This window comes from Galleria mellonella, unplaced genomic scaffold (assembly GCF_026898425.1).
Source record: "Galleria mellonella isolate WM207_F2 unplaced genomic scaffold, CSIRO_AGI_GalMel_v1 utg312, whole genome shotgun sequence".
Classification (NCBI taxonomy): Eukaryota; Metazoa; Arthropoda; class Insecta; order Lepidoptera; family Pyralidae; genus Galleria; species Galleria mellonella.
This window is the reverse complement of record NW_026442074.1, coordinates 6,628,050-6,649,854: the sequence shown is the minus strand read 5'-3', so window position 1 is coordinate 6,649,854 and position 21,805 is coordinate 6,628,050. Positions and strand designations below refer to the sequence as shown.

The window sequence follows — 21,805 nt, the reverse complement described above, 5'->3', positions numbered from 1 at the left end:
ATCTTTCCTCTTTATAATATTAGTGTAGATATAGATTTAATTTTCACGTCAAATGTGAAGGAACTTTGTTAGTCGGTTTTATATAAAGAGCTTTCGGTCCGACCGAGTTTTACTAATCATATTTAATAGCATCATTTACAGTCGTAGACAGTTTTATTTTAAGTAGTCTATTAATTATTCGTTCATATACATTCATATTAATTTACTGATACCAAATCTCTATATATCTTTAATCTAAATATCAAATAGTAATCGAATTAAGAGCTTATATTATTAACAGTTTATCCTATCTTCAAATCGTAATTAGTACAAATCTCACATGATGAGATTACAGTAACATATGACTGGTCCTTCGAGCCGGATAGCAGCAACTATAGATAAAGTCCACTATTAATTGAAATGTGGGGGGCACTACTGTATTAAAGTGGAATGTTTATATACTTTATATATACAGATATGGTAGCAACATTGCATAGTTTTTTATAAAAAAATTCTTTCGGGTAAAATTACTTTCCAAATTAATAATCAGTAGGTATTAGTATATCAGGGCCGTAGCTAGACTCATGTTTAAGGTAAGGCAAAAGAACTTTTTGTTAGGATAGAAGCCATAATAATTAAGTGACTTCGAAAAATTAATCTAATTTTCTTGGGGCCTTTCTTTTCAAGATAAGGCATTGGGCCTTTCAAGGTAGGGCATTGTTCCTCAATGTCCCCCCTCCCCACTCCTCTAGCTACGGTGATGTAGTATATCTATATCTCTGGTAAGTACGTACTTAGTTAATTTATATTTATCATATATCTGATTTGATAACAGGATTGTAAATAAAATACAAATTTCATTTTAAAAATATTTATTTCTAGTGTAATAGGATCCTTCAATTGCAAAGGCATTTCTCTTCATTATTTTACAACATGGTACATACATTACAATATCAAAATTTTAAAATTTGGCACATTTTCAAACACCCATTAAATTATTTATAAAAATAATTTATATAGGTAACATTCATAATACTTTTATATTGTTCCTTTCATAAGTAGATATTCTACAATTTTCTATTTAAATTAATATATAAATATAAATACATTATAACAACATTACAACATCAACTTAATAAACCTATCAATATAATATGCCTACATTAAGTATACTTTAATAATATACCTTGTATATATTAAATTTAAAAAAGTTTATTAAATTTTGGTTGGCATTTGTTCTTAACAGACTATTTTTTATTAACAGTATCTGCGTTACTTATTAGTAAAAAACTTACGTCAAATAATATAAATAAAATAATAAGTATATAAAGAGCTTATAAAATTACAAAACTTAAGTGCTTAAAGCATTTATGAATAGGCGTTGTATTGTTACGTTTAATTGGTTCAAAAACCTTTGGAATTGTCAACTACGAAAATGTGACAAAGTATCAATAAACTTATACACAATTTCCAACACAAAGAAAATAAAATAAAAAAAAAGGATAAACTAATATTGAGATATTCTATCAGTAGCAGGCTGGTAGTAAATTTCAATGTTTGTATAAATGATTATAAAGGTTGGATTAGTAACAGGTAGATGTAGAGTGATATATACTAAAATGTAATGTTTGAATAAATAATTACAAAGGTCAAATCGAAGATGTAACATTTAGATACAATACTAATAAATATTATCGGATAAGTGAACATCTTAAAACTAGCACCATTTTCATTCCGAAACTCTTATTCTCATTTTTTTTTTATAATATGTTAACTGACCCAGTAAACATTTTTTTACCTTCTGCCGCCATCTACCGGTTCCATTTAGATGTTATCAGGATAAAAACTATCGTAAACAATACATATTCATAGAATTACATTAAATTCAATTGAACGATTTTGGATATCAGCGTGAAGGAACACACTTAACAATGAGTACTGAGCAAATATTTTTTTTTATGACCTTATTTAAGTTTTTATGTATATAATATTATCGTTCACGGTAAAGATAAAAATGGACTCCATGTCGCTAAAAAGACATTTCGAAGTATCGATTACAATACAGCAATTCGTACAGATATCTTTGGGAGATGTTTTTATATTATACAAAATTAATAAAAAGACATATATAGTAGCAAATTAGGTGATATCATATTAATCTATCACATTTTGGTTATTTCATTCATCAGCTATGCGGTGCGGATTGTGAATTTTGTCAGATTCTCATTAAGGTTTTTATAGATGTTGTGTGTCAGTCAAAGAATGCCATTGTTCATGACGATGATCAGGGAATTTTATACAGTCCATCCAATGCTTTAGCCTTCTGCCCTTACTACTAAATCCTAAAATCAAACTGCCGAGGAAATCGTTGGGTTTCCCGTAGTCTTTGTCCCAGACTGTTAATGTCAGATTTTGGCGGGAAAGCTCGGTTGGACGTGTTTCAAAGAGGAACTCTTCGTTCCATACTGGATTCAAGTTACGCCATTTGATAGATGTTTTATGCTTCTTGTGGTAGGGATCCGGATCTAAGTGTCTGAAATGTTAAGACGATTAGAGTGTAATACTAGGTATGTTTTGATAGATATCTTTATTTCATTAGTGCTTCTACTGTAAAGTAGCTGCTTAATTGATGAATACAGTTTGAAGATTGCGATAAGGCACTAAAGACCTAGTAACGTATTTTATAGACTAATGTGGGTCAAGTCAAGTTAATGGCTATTCTAAGTTGTATAAAAATTTGACTTAATGTAGAGTGGTAACCATTGCTTTTAGACATCAACAGCACTATTGGTAATATGAAATATTAAAGTCTTTCCTTATATTTCTTGTACCAAAGATATGAAATAGTGCATGGCTGTCTTTCATAGGTTTAGATTAGATATTAGGTAGATAGTTCTATTATTGATTTTTATACCTTTTGTAAGAATGTATTGTTATTTATAATGTGATCGGAATTATCGATATGCATACAAATACCGTTCTAAGAAAGAGCACACAATATATGAGGATAGAGGCTGTTCACATTCTCTGCATACATTTTAAGGAACTTAGCATGTACAGGACAGAAGGGGAAAAATGTTGGGACACTTGATACGACACGACGAACTTATGAACATTATAATAGAAGGTAAGATAGAAGGAAGGAGGGGGAGAGGGAGACCGAGCAGATCAAGGAAGGAGTTGGTGTCGTGTCGTATCAAGAGGTGAAGAGACTCGCTGAAAATCGTAGTGAGTGGCAAGAGCTCCACCGACAAGAGCGCAGTTCTTAAATAGAAAAAAAAAGCATGTACAGATGGAACAAAGTACTTACAATTTAACAAAGGGATCTGAATAGCCGTTGCTGTCTTGAGGAGGCAAGTCAGCAGCTCTGCACAGAGTGACTACCAATGCCCTCTTTTGGTGCTATAACATAGTGCTAGCAGGATCCTAGGACCTGCAGGTTCAGTGCCGGTCGTCCCTGATAGTGCCAGGCGTAATTGCGTGGGAGCTTTGGCACACTCCCGGAGGGCTACTGTCGCTGAACCCATCTCATCGCATCCATATCTGTAGACATGATATTGAATTTTTTATTGACTAAATCCTTGTCCTTTCGATACTATTTTAAATTCTGTTTACTGTAAACGTTTAATTAGCTAATCAATTGTATTTGCGGTTAATTGTGTATGTTACTCTTAAGCTGTTCTACTTTTGTTCTATTGCTTTTAAGCGAGTTGTATGCCCATAATTCTCTTAATTAGTTGTCGTTTTTAAAGATATAGGTGTTATGCTCGAGTAATTAAAAACACCATAATTCAAGAGACTGTTCAGTCAGAGCCATAAAAGAAGAAACTGATATGAGATTAATTAAAATATATACATAGTTTGAAAAAGTCGCTATAAAAGACGAAGCAAAATACGTAAGCATATATGTATAATAGCATGCTTTCTTTTTATCCAAATATTTTATAAGAAAACTTCTGAAGATTATTCCAAATATTTTATAAGAAAACTTCTGAAGATTATGAACTTAGGAAAGTTAGGAAGCTAGACATATAAGTAGATATTAAATATATAAATGCATTTTATACCTGTCGTCATCAAATAAGACTATTTCCAGTGACTTAGTAGAGAGGTCAGACTCAGTGATGCCGAAGAAATGCAGCGTTTCGTTGTATTCAGGGTTTTTTGTTTTGTGTACGGTCTTAGTTCGCAATCTGTTCGAATAGGTGCCTTCTGTAACATAACAGAAAGAAGAAATAGATTTATGTACTTACTCATTCATTCATTTATTATTTAGTATCTATTGTTCATTGGGCAGATCTAGTCTTGCTAAAATGCAATTTGGACGGCCACATTCTCTATTGGATACATTAATACAAGCATTTTTAAACCTTTTGTAAGTATTGAGCGTACTGATTATGTAAATTCTTGCTCCTGAAAAATATTAGTTGCCTTTTTGATAGCCCAGTAGAATTACATAAATTAATATAGGTAGTGCACTATGCTGTAGTGATAACGGTGATGGGATGCATAGAAAGAACTTGCAGATTGTTTACAAATGACGATTGCGATAATCTACGCCATAGATTAAAACTCATGAGACATAATTTTCTATTCATCCTTACCTCTGGGCAAAACTTCTAATCTGCAGAACGGATCCGAAAGTCCTGTCATGTCCATGCCAATCAGTCCTCTCGCCCTCAAAACGGTCACAGCAAGAGAAGACGTCGCGTTGTCATACGCTAACTTAATTTCCAAAGTGCCAAATCCTGCATCAGGTATTGTAGTGGGTCTTTCAATCTGGGTAGGTGGTTTAGTAAGTTCCTTTCTAGCACTCCGAAGGCTGTATGCACTCCCTTTACTGCTGGTTCGTTTTAGAGCCGCTAATGGCCGTTGGTTTAGGCTGTCTGTACGATGCAAACTAAGACCGCTAACTCCATGAGATAGGATGTCCGTCTCGTTCCAGTCATAATGAGTGTCCTAGAAACATAACAAGGTTTAAGAATCGGTTTAATGTGAGAAAAATGAGTTATCCAGATAGGTTGAGCGGGAGTGCAAATTGACTAAGGCTTGGTATTTTTATTTTTAAATATACCTAACTACTTCTTTATTTAACTGTTGTTCATTGTCGCTCTAATTTCCGATGTTTCGGGCTATATCGGCCACTTTGCATCGCAGTGGTTTACTTTAATGCCTGTATATACGACATCATTTATCTATGTGTATAATAAAAAAATGCTGTCTCTTGATAAAGGTATTACTTGAGACTTAAGGGTGGCTGGACGAATTTGGATAAATTGGATTTTTTTTTATTTTCGTAATAGTCTGTCAAGTCTTCAGCAATAAGGTTTTACTCGTTATACTTTTGTTATGTATTTTTTAAATATATTATTGTTGTTTAGTATTAAACAATAAAATATATTATTACTATTCTTGTGGTATTTATATTTTAATAGGTCATAGGATTCAGCACGAGTTAACTTGCGTCTGCGTTTACAAGATATCTGTCTTAGACAGTTGTTTAATAACGGGGAAATATAAATTACGTTGTAAACTAAAATATTGGATTGTTTCAATAAATTTATTGTATAATAAAATACTTTCAATTTTATTAAGTTTTATCTATGCTAGTAGGATACCGATGAAAGATTTATCAAATGAGAATAAAGCCAGGTCAGTTGGCTCGTTGTAATGAATTCATCAGGAATTAGACACGATGGTTTGCAAGAGAAAACGCGTGGAGATTCACCTGACAGGATATATGATTAATAGGGTTGCTAAATTATGCACTATTGCACAAAAGATCCAATCCTTACATACAAAGGTATGCACTCTAAAAATACTACACTCCTTCTTCCATAGTCGGTAAAAATTATTTGTTAGACGTCAAAGTTACCTAGTTTTTATAACATTGAGTAATAACTAATTAAACTTAGTTAAAATGTCGTAGCCCCTTTCACCTGTTTGTAGGGTAGCTAGTTACCAAGTATAAACCATACTAGTAGTTATGTACTGTTTATATCAAAACTCATTAGCTAAGTTGTTAGAACTTGAAAGTTGCATGCAATTAGCAACAATGAACTCGAAACGGCATAACCTAGATTTTGAAAGTCATCCTGGTATTAACTTGATAAGTTCATCATAAGTTTCAAGAAGCAGTGGACTTCAACTTGCAAAGGTTTGAGTTTTTAACCGCCGTTGACGCAAAAAGAAGGACGTAATAAGTTTAAAGTATGTGTCTGTGTGACTGTCTGTGACAATGTAGCTCTCAAACCGTTGAATCGATTTTGTTTTAAATACACAAACAAAATATTGTTCTTTTATTTAATTTGTTTATGTATCCTTATTACGTTTGCAATTTATTTTTTAATCATATGCTGGTTTTTAATCATAAGGTTGGAATTTGTCAAACTTATTTATTTGAAAGTTAACTTTATCAACCATGCATTAAAAAATGTCTTAATCCATTTGAAGATTATCAGATCTTTTCTAGTAGATGAAGGCATATGAGCAATTTTCACAAATTAAATCTGGCCAACACTAAAATTATGTTAATATTGATAATAAAACAAAAACACATGTACTCTTCCATAAATTATCACATGTATTGTATGTCTATTTGAATTTCCAATCAACTAACTCTCCGTAAAGGTAAACATCATTAATAAATCCAATTAATTGACGAGTAGTGTGTCTATTTTTTATTTCGCTCAAAACGGGACATTGTAAAAAATACGATTAGATACCCGCATTAATTAAGACCGCATAGTCTTAAACGCCATTCTTTATACTCAGATATATTTATTTAGAATTAAAATTTAAGTTTATAAATATAATTACATAAATATAATGAAAAAGTAAAGAATCAAAAATGGACAAAGTTATATTTTTTTAAGAAACATAATATTTGTATGATATAGCAAGATCATTAATCATTATAATTACAAATGTAATAAAAAATAATTATATAGTTTATTTAGAGACATTATTTATTATTTAGGTAGGTATATATAAAATTCATTCTACAGTACAGTACATCTTTGTAGTGCTTGTGACGAAATTTTGACCAGTTTAAAGCTTTCCTCGGGAACATCAGAATTAGAGCATTGAAGAACGGGACTGTCCCGGCCAAATTGAGACGTATGGTCATGTTATCCATGAAGCGTCGTATAGGTTTAGCCTGTCGTGTTAGATATGAATATTCTAAATTGAGTATTCGACAATTCCTCCAGGAATCTGTTTGTTTACCATCTTCGGAGAGTTGGATGGAAATCTAAATTGACAGATAATACACAATATTTGGGAGTGGGTTCAGGTCGAACTTATTACCAAAGATTTTTTTTGTTGAGTTGAGAAATTGGATTGCTTTCGTATTAAAAAAAAGTAAAGCGACATGTCTAATATTAAATTACTTCAATTTCTTATCAATCTTGAGGTAATAATAAATTATTATTTTTATTAAAAAAAAAACCATGTGAATGTTCCTAGTGACAAAATTAGAATAAATGAATACGTTATGTTCGATATACGAATGACTAATACAAGGTCTAGTTAGGGTCTAGATTCAATAGACGTAATAATCCTTTAAATACATTAACAATAAAAATATTAAATATTGTTCGTTTGTTGGCGGTTTGTTGTTTTTTTCAAGTTACATAGAAGAACACACATAGAAGGATTCTAAAATATAGGAACGCAGGGAACACGTCACGGGAAAGACTATACTACTACTATATAGTTCGAGGAGGAGTTCGCAAATTTACGAGTATTTCTACGTGAGCGAAGACAGTCTACCATATAGGGATGTAGTCGCTAGGCCATATTCGTTGTGCCATAACGGAAAAAAGACAGTAGAATACGGGAATGAAGTTTATTTGAGCACTCCTCATAAATTACAGGTAGAAGACAACGAGGGAAACTATATAGAGGTTCCAGAGTTCTGCTCACCTCAGTATCTCTCACGATACGAACAGCTCGCTTCTGCAGAATATTTGTTCTCTTTTTTATAGTTAATGTAATCTGTTGAAAAAAAAAATGTGCTAATGTACCTAAACTATTGCAAAACGTCACAATTTAACGTAAATTTAGTTTTCTAAGATTATAGTACTAGTTGTACTGTAGTAGTATTCTCTGTGTTTACAAGATCCATGGACCAGTTGTATGTTAAATTTGAGATACATCTTCAATATTTCTTAGTTCATAAAAATTGACGACGCGTCTTCCACATAAGTATTTGGTCACCACTGAAAATAAACGGCGACCTCAATTAACCCGGAATCAATAAAACTCTCAATGAGTGTCCCCCCAACCCCCAATTGTGTCGGATGGCCCTCTATCCCCTTTTGAGACCGTTGCTGGATATTATGACGCACGTGTGACGTAGTGACGCGACGGCACTGCCTATAATATCTGCCCTATAACTACTGATAGGTATCCGCGACTAAACATCCGCAAGCTGCACTCTGAATGCTGATTTGAGTTGCTTTTACATCTGCTTACAAACATACCAGTTAGAAGTAACAAATGCTATATATTAGTTTATGTATATGTATATTCATTAATGTATAATTTTATTTGTGTACTAAACGACATTCGAGTATCTCTGCACTTCCCAAAGTTTGTTTGATAGAGAATTCCATTATTATTAAGCCCGCCTTTTGTACCACATTTAATTGGCCAATAGAAATTAAATAAATAAAAAGACATGGAAAAAAGTCTCATAAATCTCCGACCATTCATTCTAGAAATGTAGTCATTCTGGAAATATTACAATGTAAACATTTCTCTTTTTAATCGAAATGAATTTTTTATGAAGGCTCATGATGTAATTTGTAAGCAATAATATTTATTTTGTATTTTTTCCGTGTAGCTTTGATTTTCAGTACATTCAAATATATTATTGTGATGGTTACCACTTTACATCGGGCAGGCTTATGGTTTGTATAGAAAAACAACACAGTGTCAGTATGCCATTTATTGGAAAATGTTCCGTCCAATCAATTAATATTTTATTACTGCAGTCTTATGTACCTATTTTATTATGGCGTTATTGTCGCCAAACATGAAACACGGTTTTCCACTTGACTAGCAATCTATTAGAATGAAAATTAAAGGATCAAAGAATGCTTTTAGTTTGGTACAGTGATTTTATTTACAAGAGTAGGTAATGGTGGTCGTTGAAATAGCACTTACGTTACATTCTATAGCTTTTGTCTAGGCACACAAGTTATAATACGTATACTCAACACAAGTTATAGATGGCTTCATGGATTTGATATGAAAATTTGTATGTTTCAAGTAGGTCCAGTCTCTATAATGTTTTCAGTTATTTTATTAATTACAGTAGTGACATTATACAAAATTTTTATAATACATACCTATTTGTAAATGCAATGCTATTATTTGTTTTGGTAGTACCGAGTTGTTATAAATTTTGTGCCACATTCTAAAAAAATTAAAAGTAATAAACTTAACTATAGCAAAAATAATCACCAAAGTTGGTGAAAATATTGCCTAATATGTTATCAGGATTATATCAGCTGTTAACTGTCCACAACATGTTGAACATAGGCCTCCCCCAAAGACTATAAGGTGCGATCCTGGGCCGCCTACATCCACTGACTCCCTGTACTGCGTTTGAGGTCGTAGCTCTATCTAGTAGGTCGTTCTATATTGTATTTGCTCCTCTATATCCTATATGTACGGGGTAGCCTCTCAAGAACTTTTCTTCTGCATCGATTGTCGGTTCTTCGAGCTATGTGATAATCCATTGTCACTTAAGCTTGCTTATCCTACGGACTATGTCGATCACTTTGGTTCTTCTGTGGATATCCTCATTTCGGATTCTATCACATAAAGAATTTCCGAGCATAGATAGATCTCTCCATAGCTCGCTAAACAACTTGAATGCTTCTGCATACGGCTAACCTTGTAGGACTATGTTTCGGTTCCATAGATCATTACACGTACTGATTAAAGATCTTTGTTTTCAAACTCTGAGATATTTAGATATATAGATCTGGATGAGAAGGAGTGGCGTACTTTTCTTTACACCGCTCAGCCTAGTTAGATGCATAATATATATCCAGAAATAAATTATTTTTTTTTATTTGAAATATTATATTTTGGTGACACGTAAATGAATCTTAAAACTATCAGAAACATATTAATAATGGGTTGTCATTACCGTTATAAAACATTCCGTTTGTGCAACATCTACGATTGTACACCAACCTATATTTTTTTAATTAAATGGATTTAGGTAGGTACTTTCAAAATAGTGAACATTTTTATTTATGATAAATATATTAGTAAGATAAGACACTCAACAGTTTACTATATACAATTTATTGTGTATAATTAATATTTTCAAAGATATTTTTGCAAAATAATAATAAAATTTTCCAAGTCATCTCGCTTGTTGTACAATTTTAAACGTTTGCTAGAATATTGTCCACAATAGATATTACACGTATGTACATATATAGAAACTTAATTGAATGTGGGTGTTGGCAATTTAAATTAGACCCTTCCACTCAGTGCACTTGTTTCTAATTTTAAACGATAGTTAATTACCAAAATTAAATTTTGCTCATTTGAATAAACAATGGATATAAGAATTTTAAAATTGTGTAATATGGTAGCAATAGAAATATAATTTAATTACAGTAATTAATTATATTTTACTTAATGTAATATAACTGTATATAGACCATGTCTGTACGTACAGAGAAGATAGTTAAAAAATAATAATAAGACCAATACAAACCAAAACATTTATTAAAGATTTGTCTGTATGTCTGTATGCCTGTTTCGGCATCAAGTAAAAACTGCTGCTCCTAGTTGGATACTATTCTCACAGTTGTGGTTACAACACAAGTATAGATTCCAAACATGACCATTAAATGAAAGAAACCTTAGAAAACTAAAAGTATGTCAAAATTGCATAAAAGAAATGTCTTGTACATAATGATAATGGTTGGGTTTATGTTAGTGGACTTTAAAGAGAAAACTAAATTCTGATATGTCATCTATACAACAAAAAAAAAATTAATGGAGATGTGTATGTGGAAAAACACATACGTTGCCAAGGACAGAATAGAAGACTCTGGAGGAGAAGAAAGGGATGACAAATATTCATCTTGTTTCGCTTGATTACTGATGGAACATGAATTACTGTTAAATTATATATTATATTACTTCTTTAATAAAGGCTTATATATTATAATTCATTAAATTTTATAAAACAATATATGGTTTAAGAGTTATTTAGGAGAGCGATTTCAGGCGGTTAAATTGCTGAAGGATGATGGTACTTGTATGATATCTTCCCCCAGGTTGGTGAAGCGTGGAGTTCCTCAAGGATCTATACTGGGCCCACTTCTATTTATTATATACAGTGCCGATAATGTTATTAAGAACTGTAACTATCATTGTTATGCGGACGATGTACAACTGTATATATCTAGAAGTCAAATTGGCATATCTAATGCCGTTCAGAAAATGAATGAAGATTTAGATCGCATCGCTGCATGGTCTAATAATAATGCTCTTGTTCCTCCAATGTTCCATCTTGTTCCATCCTTTAAAATCAAAATATATGGTAATTGGCTCGAAAAATCAAATTGAGAAGGCATCGAATAATAATCTAGTTGTAAAGATCGGTGATACAAATATTGAACATGTTTGCGACAAAGAACCTTGGTGTGCTTTTTGACAGTAATTTACGTTTTGAAAACCATGTGTTGGGTTTGGTCCGGAATTGCTTTTATCGACTTAAAATATTATACAAGATACGAAATTTGTTGTCAGAAAGATCACGAATTACACTCTGTGAATCTCTTGTATTATCCAGATTAAATTATGGTGATCTGGTCTACGGGCCTCGTCTCCTTTCTTCATCTCGTCGAATGATACAGAGGATTCAGAATGCGTGCTGTCGCTTTTGCTTTGTTGTTTCACCTCGTAGTCACATTACACCATATTTGAATGAAGCATCTATGTTGAACATGGACTCACGTAGACGATTGCACCTTGCTGTACTTATGTTTGATCTTGTGAAATTTAAATCCCCTGAATATCTATATAAAAAACTCAAATTTCCGACTTTCAACAATTATTATGGATGTAATGTGTCTCGATCAACGCGGCCCCCGTTGGCGGTTCATAACCATAGGACAGTCGCTTTTACCGGATGTTTTCGCCACCAGGCGACTAAATGCTGGAATAACATACCCCCTTCAATGAGACTAGCTGCATCCAAATCAATTTTTAAAAAGTTGATAAAGCAACATTTATTAAATAAGCAAAAATTTGGATTAGTTGCCTGGTAGCGACTGCTTTTAACATAATTACTGTGGTGAATTATTATTTATATATGTTAAATATTATGTTTAATTAATTAATGAAATATATTATTTATGCATCATCTATATAAGTATGTATCTATATAATATAATTTTACCTTTTGCTATTAAATTGGTTACACAGGTTACACTCTGGGTTTGTTGCACGCGTCCGTGTAGCCTTACTTCAGGTTGCAGCTGTAAATCAGTGCTTTGCTTTTAAGCAAAAGTATCACTGAGCTGTAGCCTTTTTGGGTCACTGCGACACACTTGGTGAAAACATATCTCCAATATTAATTTTTTTTGTTGTATATGTTGTTTTATATTTGAAAAAATGTAAATAATCAAATTGTTTCATTTTATTTATTAATTTACGTGTGTTATATGGCTCAAATAAAGTGTTTATCTATTTATCTATCTATCTATATATATGTGTATATTTATAATATAGACAAATAAAGACAGAAAGAAAAATAAAGACATCGCAGTGATAACATTACGAAGACTTGGTTGGTAAAATTAGAGGACAGTAAATTATGAACCTTTTTAATAAATACAATACAATGATTTTAAACAATATCATATAATCGAAATTGTAAATTATTTGGTTTTTACTCATTTAATGTAGACATAAAAGTGAAGGCTATCCCAGAATAAAGTATTTAAATGTATAAAAACATTCGAAGGAATATTCAAAGGAAAAGGTTAATTAATAAATAATTCATAAGAAGTTCTGTTAAAAAGTATTCTATTTGGTGTAGACAGGCATTTCCACGTAAGCATTAGGGTAAAGTCTTTGTTATAAAGGTCTTAGAATTATAGAGTAAAGAATTGATATTAATAGGTAGCAACGACATATCCTATATGAATTTATATTATTTATATAATTATACATTTATTTATATATGAAAGACTACTACAAAAATGAACAAAGCCTAAATATTTATGTTGAAAATAGAGCGTATTTAACCAAATTACGTACTCGTTTTTAATCTATTTATCATTTATTGTGAAATAGGAAGTCCTGGGGAAAGGATTGTTAGTAATGTGGTGTAACAGCTTCGTTATTATATACTTTATCAGGTCGACCTCCAAGCGGTCTTCCTTGGGAACCATTATGGTTAATTTCCGGAGAAATAATGATGATGGACCAAATGACATGACTTTATTTGTACAAAGATAGCGCAGGCGAGGTTAACATTTCATTTTCATCCTTTAAAAAAACATGAAATCTCGTGTCACGTTGTTCTTTCAAGCTAATCTCCGAAACCGATTTTAATGAAATTATGTAACCGTGTATTGTTTGTTCCAATTTGTGAGATAGTTTTTATTCCAATAACAAAATATCCGGTAGGTGGCGGTAGGGGGCAAAACAATGTTCGCCGCGCCGCGTCAACTGGTTAGTATACATATTATTAATCTTGTAATTAAAATCTCTTCGTCTTAAAAATAATGACGTAAGTATAATAAAACTGTAATTAGACGATATTTGTACACGGGCGGTATTTAAGAAAAATTGATAAGAAGAGCAATAGAAGACAAAACTATAATTTTTAGAATTTTTGTCCATCTGTATGTTTATTCCGGCATTATGCAAAAACTACGGCACTATATTGGATGCAGTTTTCACATTTTTGTATTCCTGAAATTCTTACTTAAAAACTGGTGTATGTTTTATTTTAATACACCATCTGGAAGTGTTTTATTTCATTGGTTCTATTACTTCTGAAATCCACGCGTGTGAAGTAGCGGGCTAAAAGCTAGCATATAATAAAGAATTGACATCATAGAATGGATAATTCCTAGTTAATATAAATAGGTATCAATTAATAATAATATTATCTATAGTTATAGAAAAGGTAAACACACATTGTTGTACTCTCTTAGTATAACGATAAAAGGAATTTTTTTATCGAATTGAACCTTATTTTAAAAAGATACTTATGTAAAATAGATCTAACTGTGTAATATGTATAAGACACGGGACCCTTCTTCCCTCAATATCGACTGAATGGTTCAATGATTTGGGGTCAGAGAAACCAAATAAAACATGTTTAACATATGTACGTACCGATTGTGTGTAGTAGGTATGTTGTTAAGATATATTGACTGTTACTTGGAAGTCATATATAGTTATGTTTGGTTGTTTTACCAAAAGGAGACTTTGTACAAAAGTCGATTGCTTGAGTACCTCTGTCCCATTCATGTTTCTACCGTGAAGCAGTTGTGTTTGCATGGCTGTGTTTCGGTTTGAAGGATGGGATATGGCCTGAATTTACAGGATACAGAGGAATAACATTTGAATCCTCAGGAATGGCAACGCATAGGGGGTATCATGGGCGAAACAGTATACTCTGTTATATCCATGGTACTGTTCATGTCTATAGGCGACGGTTACCACTTTCCATCAGGTGGGCCGTCAGCTTGTTTGCCATTCTAAGTTGTATAAAAAAAATATTTATACCTAATAAGTATCTTTAATAACAATTAATAACAAGTTCAAAACTTTATAAGCTCTTTTATAATTTACAAACACGTATGACATAACGTGGTACCGTTATATGAAAAATCACAAATGTAATTCAGTTCCCTTTATGTTTCTGCTATGAAGCAGTTGTGTTTACATGGCTATGTTTTGATTTGAGGAGTGGGATATGGTAATGAAATTACAGAGTACAGAGGCATAACGTCTTAGTCTTTAGGAGGAGCAACGTATAAAGGATAACATGAGCGTCATACTATACTCTGCTATGACAGTGCGGCGGCTTGTTTTCTATTCTAAAATACACAAAAATTATGTACTGTGACGCTCATGGTATCCTTTAAGAATTGTTATTCCCGAGGACAATTGTTTTATGCTTATGTATCCTGTAATATTAGCTTATTATTATTATAATATTAGTCTTGTTTAGTATACAATCTTTGCCTGCAATTCTAACTGAAATTCACCTTCGTCTTTTTATTAGTAAACAAAAAATTTTCTCCACCTTATAAATACAAATAACAATATTCTCAATAACTATGGTCAATTTACTGCGAAAATATTAAATTAATATTCTAGAGGGGTATTTGTTCAAAAGTCATCAGCACAAGTACCTCTACCCAACTCGTGATTCTGCATGTAAAGAGACATTTTTTATACATGCATGATTTGGTTTGAAGAGTAGTGTATTAATTAATAGTGAAATTATAGGGTACGGAGTCGTAACACATAAGGAATGACATCATATGAGGATTAGAATTGCCGTTACAGGAAATTGTTGTACACAGTTGTTGTGCATGTCTATAGGCTTTCCATCAAGTGGGTCATTACATGTTGCACAACAAAAACGTTTTATTTATGTTGCATGGATGCGTTGTACTTACGCTACTGGCAAATATTTATTAGTATAGATAAATACGAAGCAGTCAATAACCTTGCCAGATTGCGAGGCGTGTGACGTTTTCTTGAGTCCTGCCTATCTATAAATATCACGGGGATCACGAGTCATCATTTACATTCATTAGATGGGCAGCCTTGACCAGGGAGATGTGCCATTTTCCTTAAAGGAAGACGATGGAAATCACACTGGCAATGAGCAAAATTTCCATTTGTGTAAACAGTGTATGCAATGCAAATGTTTGAAAACATTTGCATTGTAGCAGGCAGTTATGAAATTTCATGAATGAAATGACTGGACTAAAATTTATAATTAAATTTAGTTTTTATAAAAAAAATAATATATAAGGCAAAATTAATCCGGTAAGTGGCTGAAGGGATCAAAACAAACTTCGGTTGGGGTCAAAACAATGTTTGTTGAACACAACAAGTCAGTATAAGATTTTACTATGAAAATGGTGTTTACAATATGAACAAGATCCACAAAGATTTAGGTAATTTAATAATGATCAGTCAAACAGTTACAATTTCAAAGGTAAAAAGCTAACGCTTTAGAACCCATAACAAACTTTTACTTAATAATTCAATATGTAAAGTTAATATGTTTATTAATATGTTCAATGAAGTATAAATAAATAAAAATTTAATTATGCTATTCATAAGGTAAAATGTGAGTTTTTCCTTAACATAAAAAATATCTATAATTATTTACATTAATATTAGTATCTTTATAAGGAACTAAATTAAAATAATGAATTTAATCGAAAATATACTGTTGGGACCAAAGACATCATTAATTGTATATATCTTGAATATAATCTGTACAAATTAAATGCTGTTCGTACCTACTTGAGAAAGAATAAATTTAGTATATTTTTGTACACTGCTTAAAAAAGGAGTGTAATGATTTCAAGGCTCATGTGTATGTGTATTTATTCCGCTATAATTTTCAAATGCCTGAACAGATTTGGACATAATTGGAGTATCATTTGAATTTTTACATCGTCTGAAGTGATACTGGCTATAAAGAAAAAAATAATTACTGGAATATTCATAAAAAAATAATAATAAATGTTTGGTGGTCGTGTTTTTTAATTGTAAAAGCTCGTTTCATAGGTTCGTAATAGTAATTAAGAATATTCATAGAAGAAGAAAACAATAATGGAACAGGGCAACGTCTGTTGAGTAATTAATAATAAATACCTAAATAAAATAGAAATGATAAGAATACTCACATAAAAAATATTGCAAACATTTCCAGGTTTTTTAATAATGAGATAAAAATAGAATGCTAACGTTGCTCGCGTAATCAGTATACCAGTGGGACATGATAGATGAGGATGAAGTCAGGTAGGTCAACTTATCGTGATTAATGCACCAAGAATAAATCACGATGTTTCAGAGGCGACGCGTGAGGAATATTACTAATTATTAATTTAACATAACTAACAATCTCTCGAAACTAGTTGAAAGCTTGAAAAACTCTTGAAAACTCTTGAAAACAAAAAGTTTGAAAAACAGAATCATGTTCAGCAAGATCACATTATCCTAAAAAGTACAGGTACCAATAATTCCGTTACCAATAGTTCCGGTTTTTAGGGGAAATGCGTAGAGGTCGAGCTAATAGGATATATTGCTAGCAATGGAGTTGTTAGATCCCATCACTAACAATCCCTTTGCCCCTGTCCATGGCGTTGCGCATATCAATAGGCGATGGTAGCCACTTTTCAATACTGAGGCCGTAAGCTTGTTTATTATTTGTATGTTTCATAAAAAGAGTAGGTTTTCAAACAAAGTTACTTAACATGAAAAAATGTATTTTGTGTATACATACAACTCACTATTTATAGTCACAGTACCCGTACAAAAATAAAATTATCTTGTACTTACAAATTAAAAGAGTAAACATTGAGTTTCTTGCGAGTTTTTTTCAGTAGATAACAACATTCTGAACCCAGCAGTAGAATAAAAACAAAAATAGGATTTAAGAGAGTGTTAAAGTTTTAGTCTAGTTTAGTTTAGAAGAGTTGATTTGAATAAAGATTGTTCTATTTAAATTCTGTTCTACGAAAAACAGGAATCGACTTACATGACGCAACGCTAAGATCCATAACAAGGAGATTACACAAATAAATTTAATTATTAATGTCAGAATCGACATTCATTCATGGTATCAGTATCTAACTGCGATGGGAAAATGAAGACGAAATCCATTATTGTCTATTTATAAATAAACGAGTTGCCCCTAAAGAGACAGCTCAGTGTATTTGTAATAAACTAAGCTTCGTTTCCTTGAAAAGCTTTTATGAGCGTACCTACTTATATAATGGCAGCCAGTCAAGCAGGGTATAGTATTAAATCTTGACGTCTGTTTACACCATTGATCAAGGGAGTCCTAATTTTGTGAGAGTACATTTTATTAAAGAAAAATGGACAACGGTAAGTAGGACTGCCAATGAGGGGTCCTTAGGTAAGATGGTCATGATTTGCTAAATTCACAATTGCAGTAGGAAGGGATTTTTAATAAAATTGACTAACCATATTTCTAGCAATTGATGTAAATAGATTTTTATAATGTTTAATGAAATGTGGCAAGGTACTAGTGAAGTGTAATAGTTGAGAATGTAAGCAGTTCAGTTGGTCCATCGACCTGATAGGGTACATTGCTTGCAGTAAGGTTGATAGTTCTTATTAGTAATAACTTCTCCCTCTCTCCCCTCACTAGAAATAGGTCGACCTCTACGTGGTCTCCTATGGAAATCATCGTGGACAGTTCATCCACCGCCGGCTTTGTACGGGTAGAAAATATAAAGATTTCTAAATTTTTTTAATTTAAAATAAAGCCTTTGTTACTAATAATATATCTTTCAATAGATAAAAGAATTTTTGAAATCGATTAAGTTTCGGTTGAGTTTTTCCATTATAAACAAAACATCAAGTATTTTCTTTTATAAGTATAGAAGAACTAATAGTTATTTTATTTGCTTAAAGACGGTAAAATTAAAGATGTTACATATATGTAGTTGTCCGTGTCGTCCGTGCATAGAAAAGGCCTCCCCTTCCTTTCCTATTAGTGTCGTAATAGGCGACTAAAGGAACCTAATAGAAGAAGCAGCTGCAGCAGTGTCCCTCTTAAAAAATATTAAACGCCTAACTATGATCGTCAACCCGCTTGCCAAGCGTGGCAACTACTGGCGAAACACCCCTTATGAGAAAGGCTCAAGTTCAGCAGTGAACAGTTAACGGCTGTATTAAAGTAATATTAGACAATTGATAGTTTTCCAGGAGAACTTCATTTTTGGAGAGTGCGTAAAGCCATTTTCTAGTAGGCTACGTCAGAGCAGTCTAGTAAGCTAAGTCTGCGGCTTAGAATCTCATCAAAGGGCGCCACCCTGTAATTTTCTGAGAATGGTTGGTTATTTGATTCCATAATGTTGTTTATTTCCGAAAAGAAGAACTTTTGGAAGTCGCTTAATAAGCTTTTGATTAAAAAAATAAATGAAAAACACATTAATTCATGAAGTTAGGTTAGTTAATTTACTTACTTTGGAATCCTAAAAAAATGTCAGCCAAATGTCTAAAATGTAATACAACATGGAAACTCAATATTTTCCATGTTTGAGTGCGTATGTGGAAGATTAAAGAGAATAATGAATGGGCCTCGTCGTCAGTACCTCGACTTTGAGTTTGATAATATTAGAAATGTATAATTGAGATGTGATTTCATGCAAAAATTTACTGTTTTATTGATTTCTCTTGGGATCAACCCAAGTTTTATTAATTCTAGTAACCCTTTAATAACTTCTTTAAGTTTTTTTTACAGGCTTGTTGTATGCAATGAATACGAAAGAATGTTAGCTTTTACCTTTCTAGAATAATATTAGCAAAATTAATTTCAACATTTTTAAACAAATTCTAAAAAGGAATGTTCTCGATTTTACTTTTCTGTGTTACGAAATTAGGTCGTCAATTCTGATTTTTGCTATCTATAGAGTTTACTCTCGTACCTTATGTTGGTCCCATAATTTTGTAACCATAGAATTTGAAACATAATATGTTTACAAAACATCTTGTTGTTTATCAGTGCATGTGTTTTCTATTTCTATCTACTTACAGTTTATAGTGTCTATTGCCATCAGAACTCCAGACATTTATTAGTAACTAATGGTGTATGAATCTTTTTATAAAACGAACGGAGTTATTTACCTGAGATCAATATAAAAGATTGAAGAACTTATGGTATATTGTGCTATTATAATACCCAGAGAAAAAAAAACAGCCTAAATAACATTATTTAAGTTTAGTATGATATTATTATTGGTGTATGCCGTATAGATCCCAGCGTACAATGGGTCACCCCTTACTTTTTCGCGGGTGTCGTAAGAAACGACTAAGGGAGGGCGAGAGATGGGCAGCAGCGTCCCTCTTAAAACATCTCCAAAGCCTAACTGCGGTTGCCAATCCGTCTATCAAGCGTGGCAACTACTGGCAAACCCTCCAAGGGAGAGGCTTGTTTTCAGCAATGGACAGTTAAAAGCTGCTATGATGATGATGATGATATTATTAAAATCTGTACCTCCGGCACGGAGAAAAGATTATGTGAGGTAAGTTTTTAACAACTGATTTTGCTCTACAAAAACACAGCGACTATTTTATTGACATGTATTAATTGTTTTTTTAGTTAATCCACTGACTCCATGTAATAGAACAGTCTTACGATACAGTTTACAGTATATGTATAATGATGGCAGCCAATAATTCAATCTAAATTTACCTTTTACTGTGTTTTTTTTTATTTATATGATAATTGGTATGTTGATTGTGGTGTTATGAAAGTATACAATCTATTCAAAACTTTATTATGCGTCAATTGTTATTTCAAGTATACACCATCATAATTGGTCGCGTCGAGCTAACCAATAGTTCAAACTTAGTTAACAACTCATATAACTGTTATGTGGTATATAGTTAAAAATATATCTGAAGGGTTAAAGTTTTAATTATATTTAAGTAAAGTGAAGCAAAACGTTTATGGGTATATATTATGATAGAGCGAATTAAACTATTTAAATATCATTCAAAAGTTTGGGTCGGTGATGAAATATAAATCATATTGGTTGAACTTTACCTTAGAGACATACAATAGGTATTAGGCATTACAATAAACTTTTACAGCGTAGATAGAAATATGCAGAAGTAGACATTGATTACTATGGGAAATTTTTTAATATAACATTTAATAGTGAGTCTGCTTTTTGTATCTACAATTAATCGTCATACACTCGGCCATATAAATCCTACTCGTATTTAGAATATTGTACTAAAATGAATTACTTACATGTGGTGATCCTATGGATTTTCTATTGTCATTACTGCTGGCCTGTCTGGAGAAGGAGGGCGCATGGATGCTTAATGGTGAGCCCGGCTCCGAATCTGTCTTGCCATCATTGCTGCTGTTTCCACCGTCCTGTAAAATAAATTACTAGTTTAGTTTATTTGTTGATTAGGTTCTGAACTTGTGTTAAAATTACAATATTATTGTAATATAGGTGCTTCAGGAATGGTAGTGCATTAAAGGTGTTAAGGGTTACACTGTATGTTCTGTGATATCTATGATGCTGTTTATATTTACAGGTGACGGTTATTTCAGTGTAATGGAAATATTAGTTGACACATCATTTTATTTCAATTCATTCTAATTCAACTACATTCATGCTAACTTACATTTTATAACGTTTAATTTATTAATTCGTAAAGGCTATAACTTTACATTTCTTCGTATGTCACTTGTCTAATGTTTAAATAAGGTGTTTAATGTGATACAACAGTTCAAAGTGTCGCTTTTGAACGTTTCTAAATAATATCTAGGTACCTAAGTGGAAGTTTGAAGACAAGCCCATTACAGTATTACTGACGTGTCACTGTCATCAGCGCAAAGTTTCAGCTTTCACAGTCAACAACGGTAACATAGACTGTTTCATGTGTGTATTATATCATAATAGAGTAAGTGGGTATTATGTTTTATACAAACATATATGTATATAATTTTTAAGGCATACGTTACGCATAAGTACTAATACAACAATTCAATTTAGCTATAATGAAAATGGATGATTGTTTATTA

At 32.1% G+C, this 21,805-nt stretch overlaps 1 protein-coding gene across 1 annotated transcript in view; it reads right to left on the bottom strand.

Annotated features, from left to right (window-relative positions):
* Positions 1–834: 834 nt before the first annotated feature.
* Positions 835–21,805, bottom strand: part of LOC113515197 (rabphilin-3A) — a 48,113-nt gene continuing 27,142 nt past the window's right edge. Inside the window, 6 exon segments of the mRNA XM_052896052.1 lie at positions 835–2,512; positions 3,290–3,374; positions 3,377–3,522; positions 4,047–4,191; positions 4,584–4,938; positions 21,020–21,148. Coding sequence (XP_052752012.1) covers positions 2,215–2,512; positions 3,290–3,374; positions 3,377–3,522; positions 4,047–4,191; positions 4,584–4,938; positions 21,020–21,148 — 1,158 coding nt within the window. The 3' untranslated portion in view covers positions 835–2,214.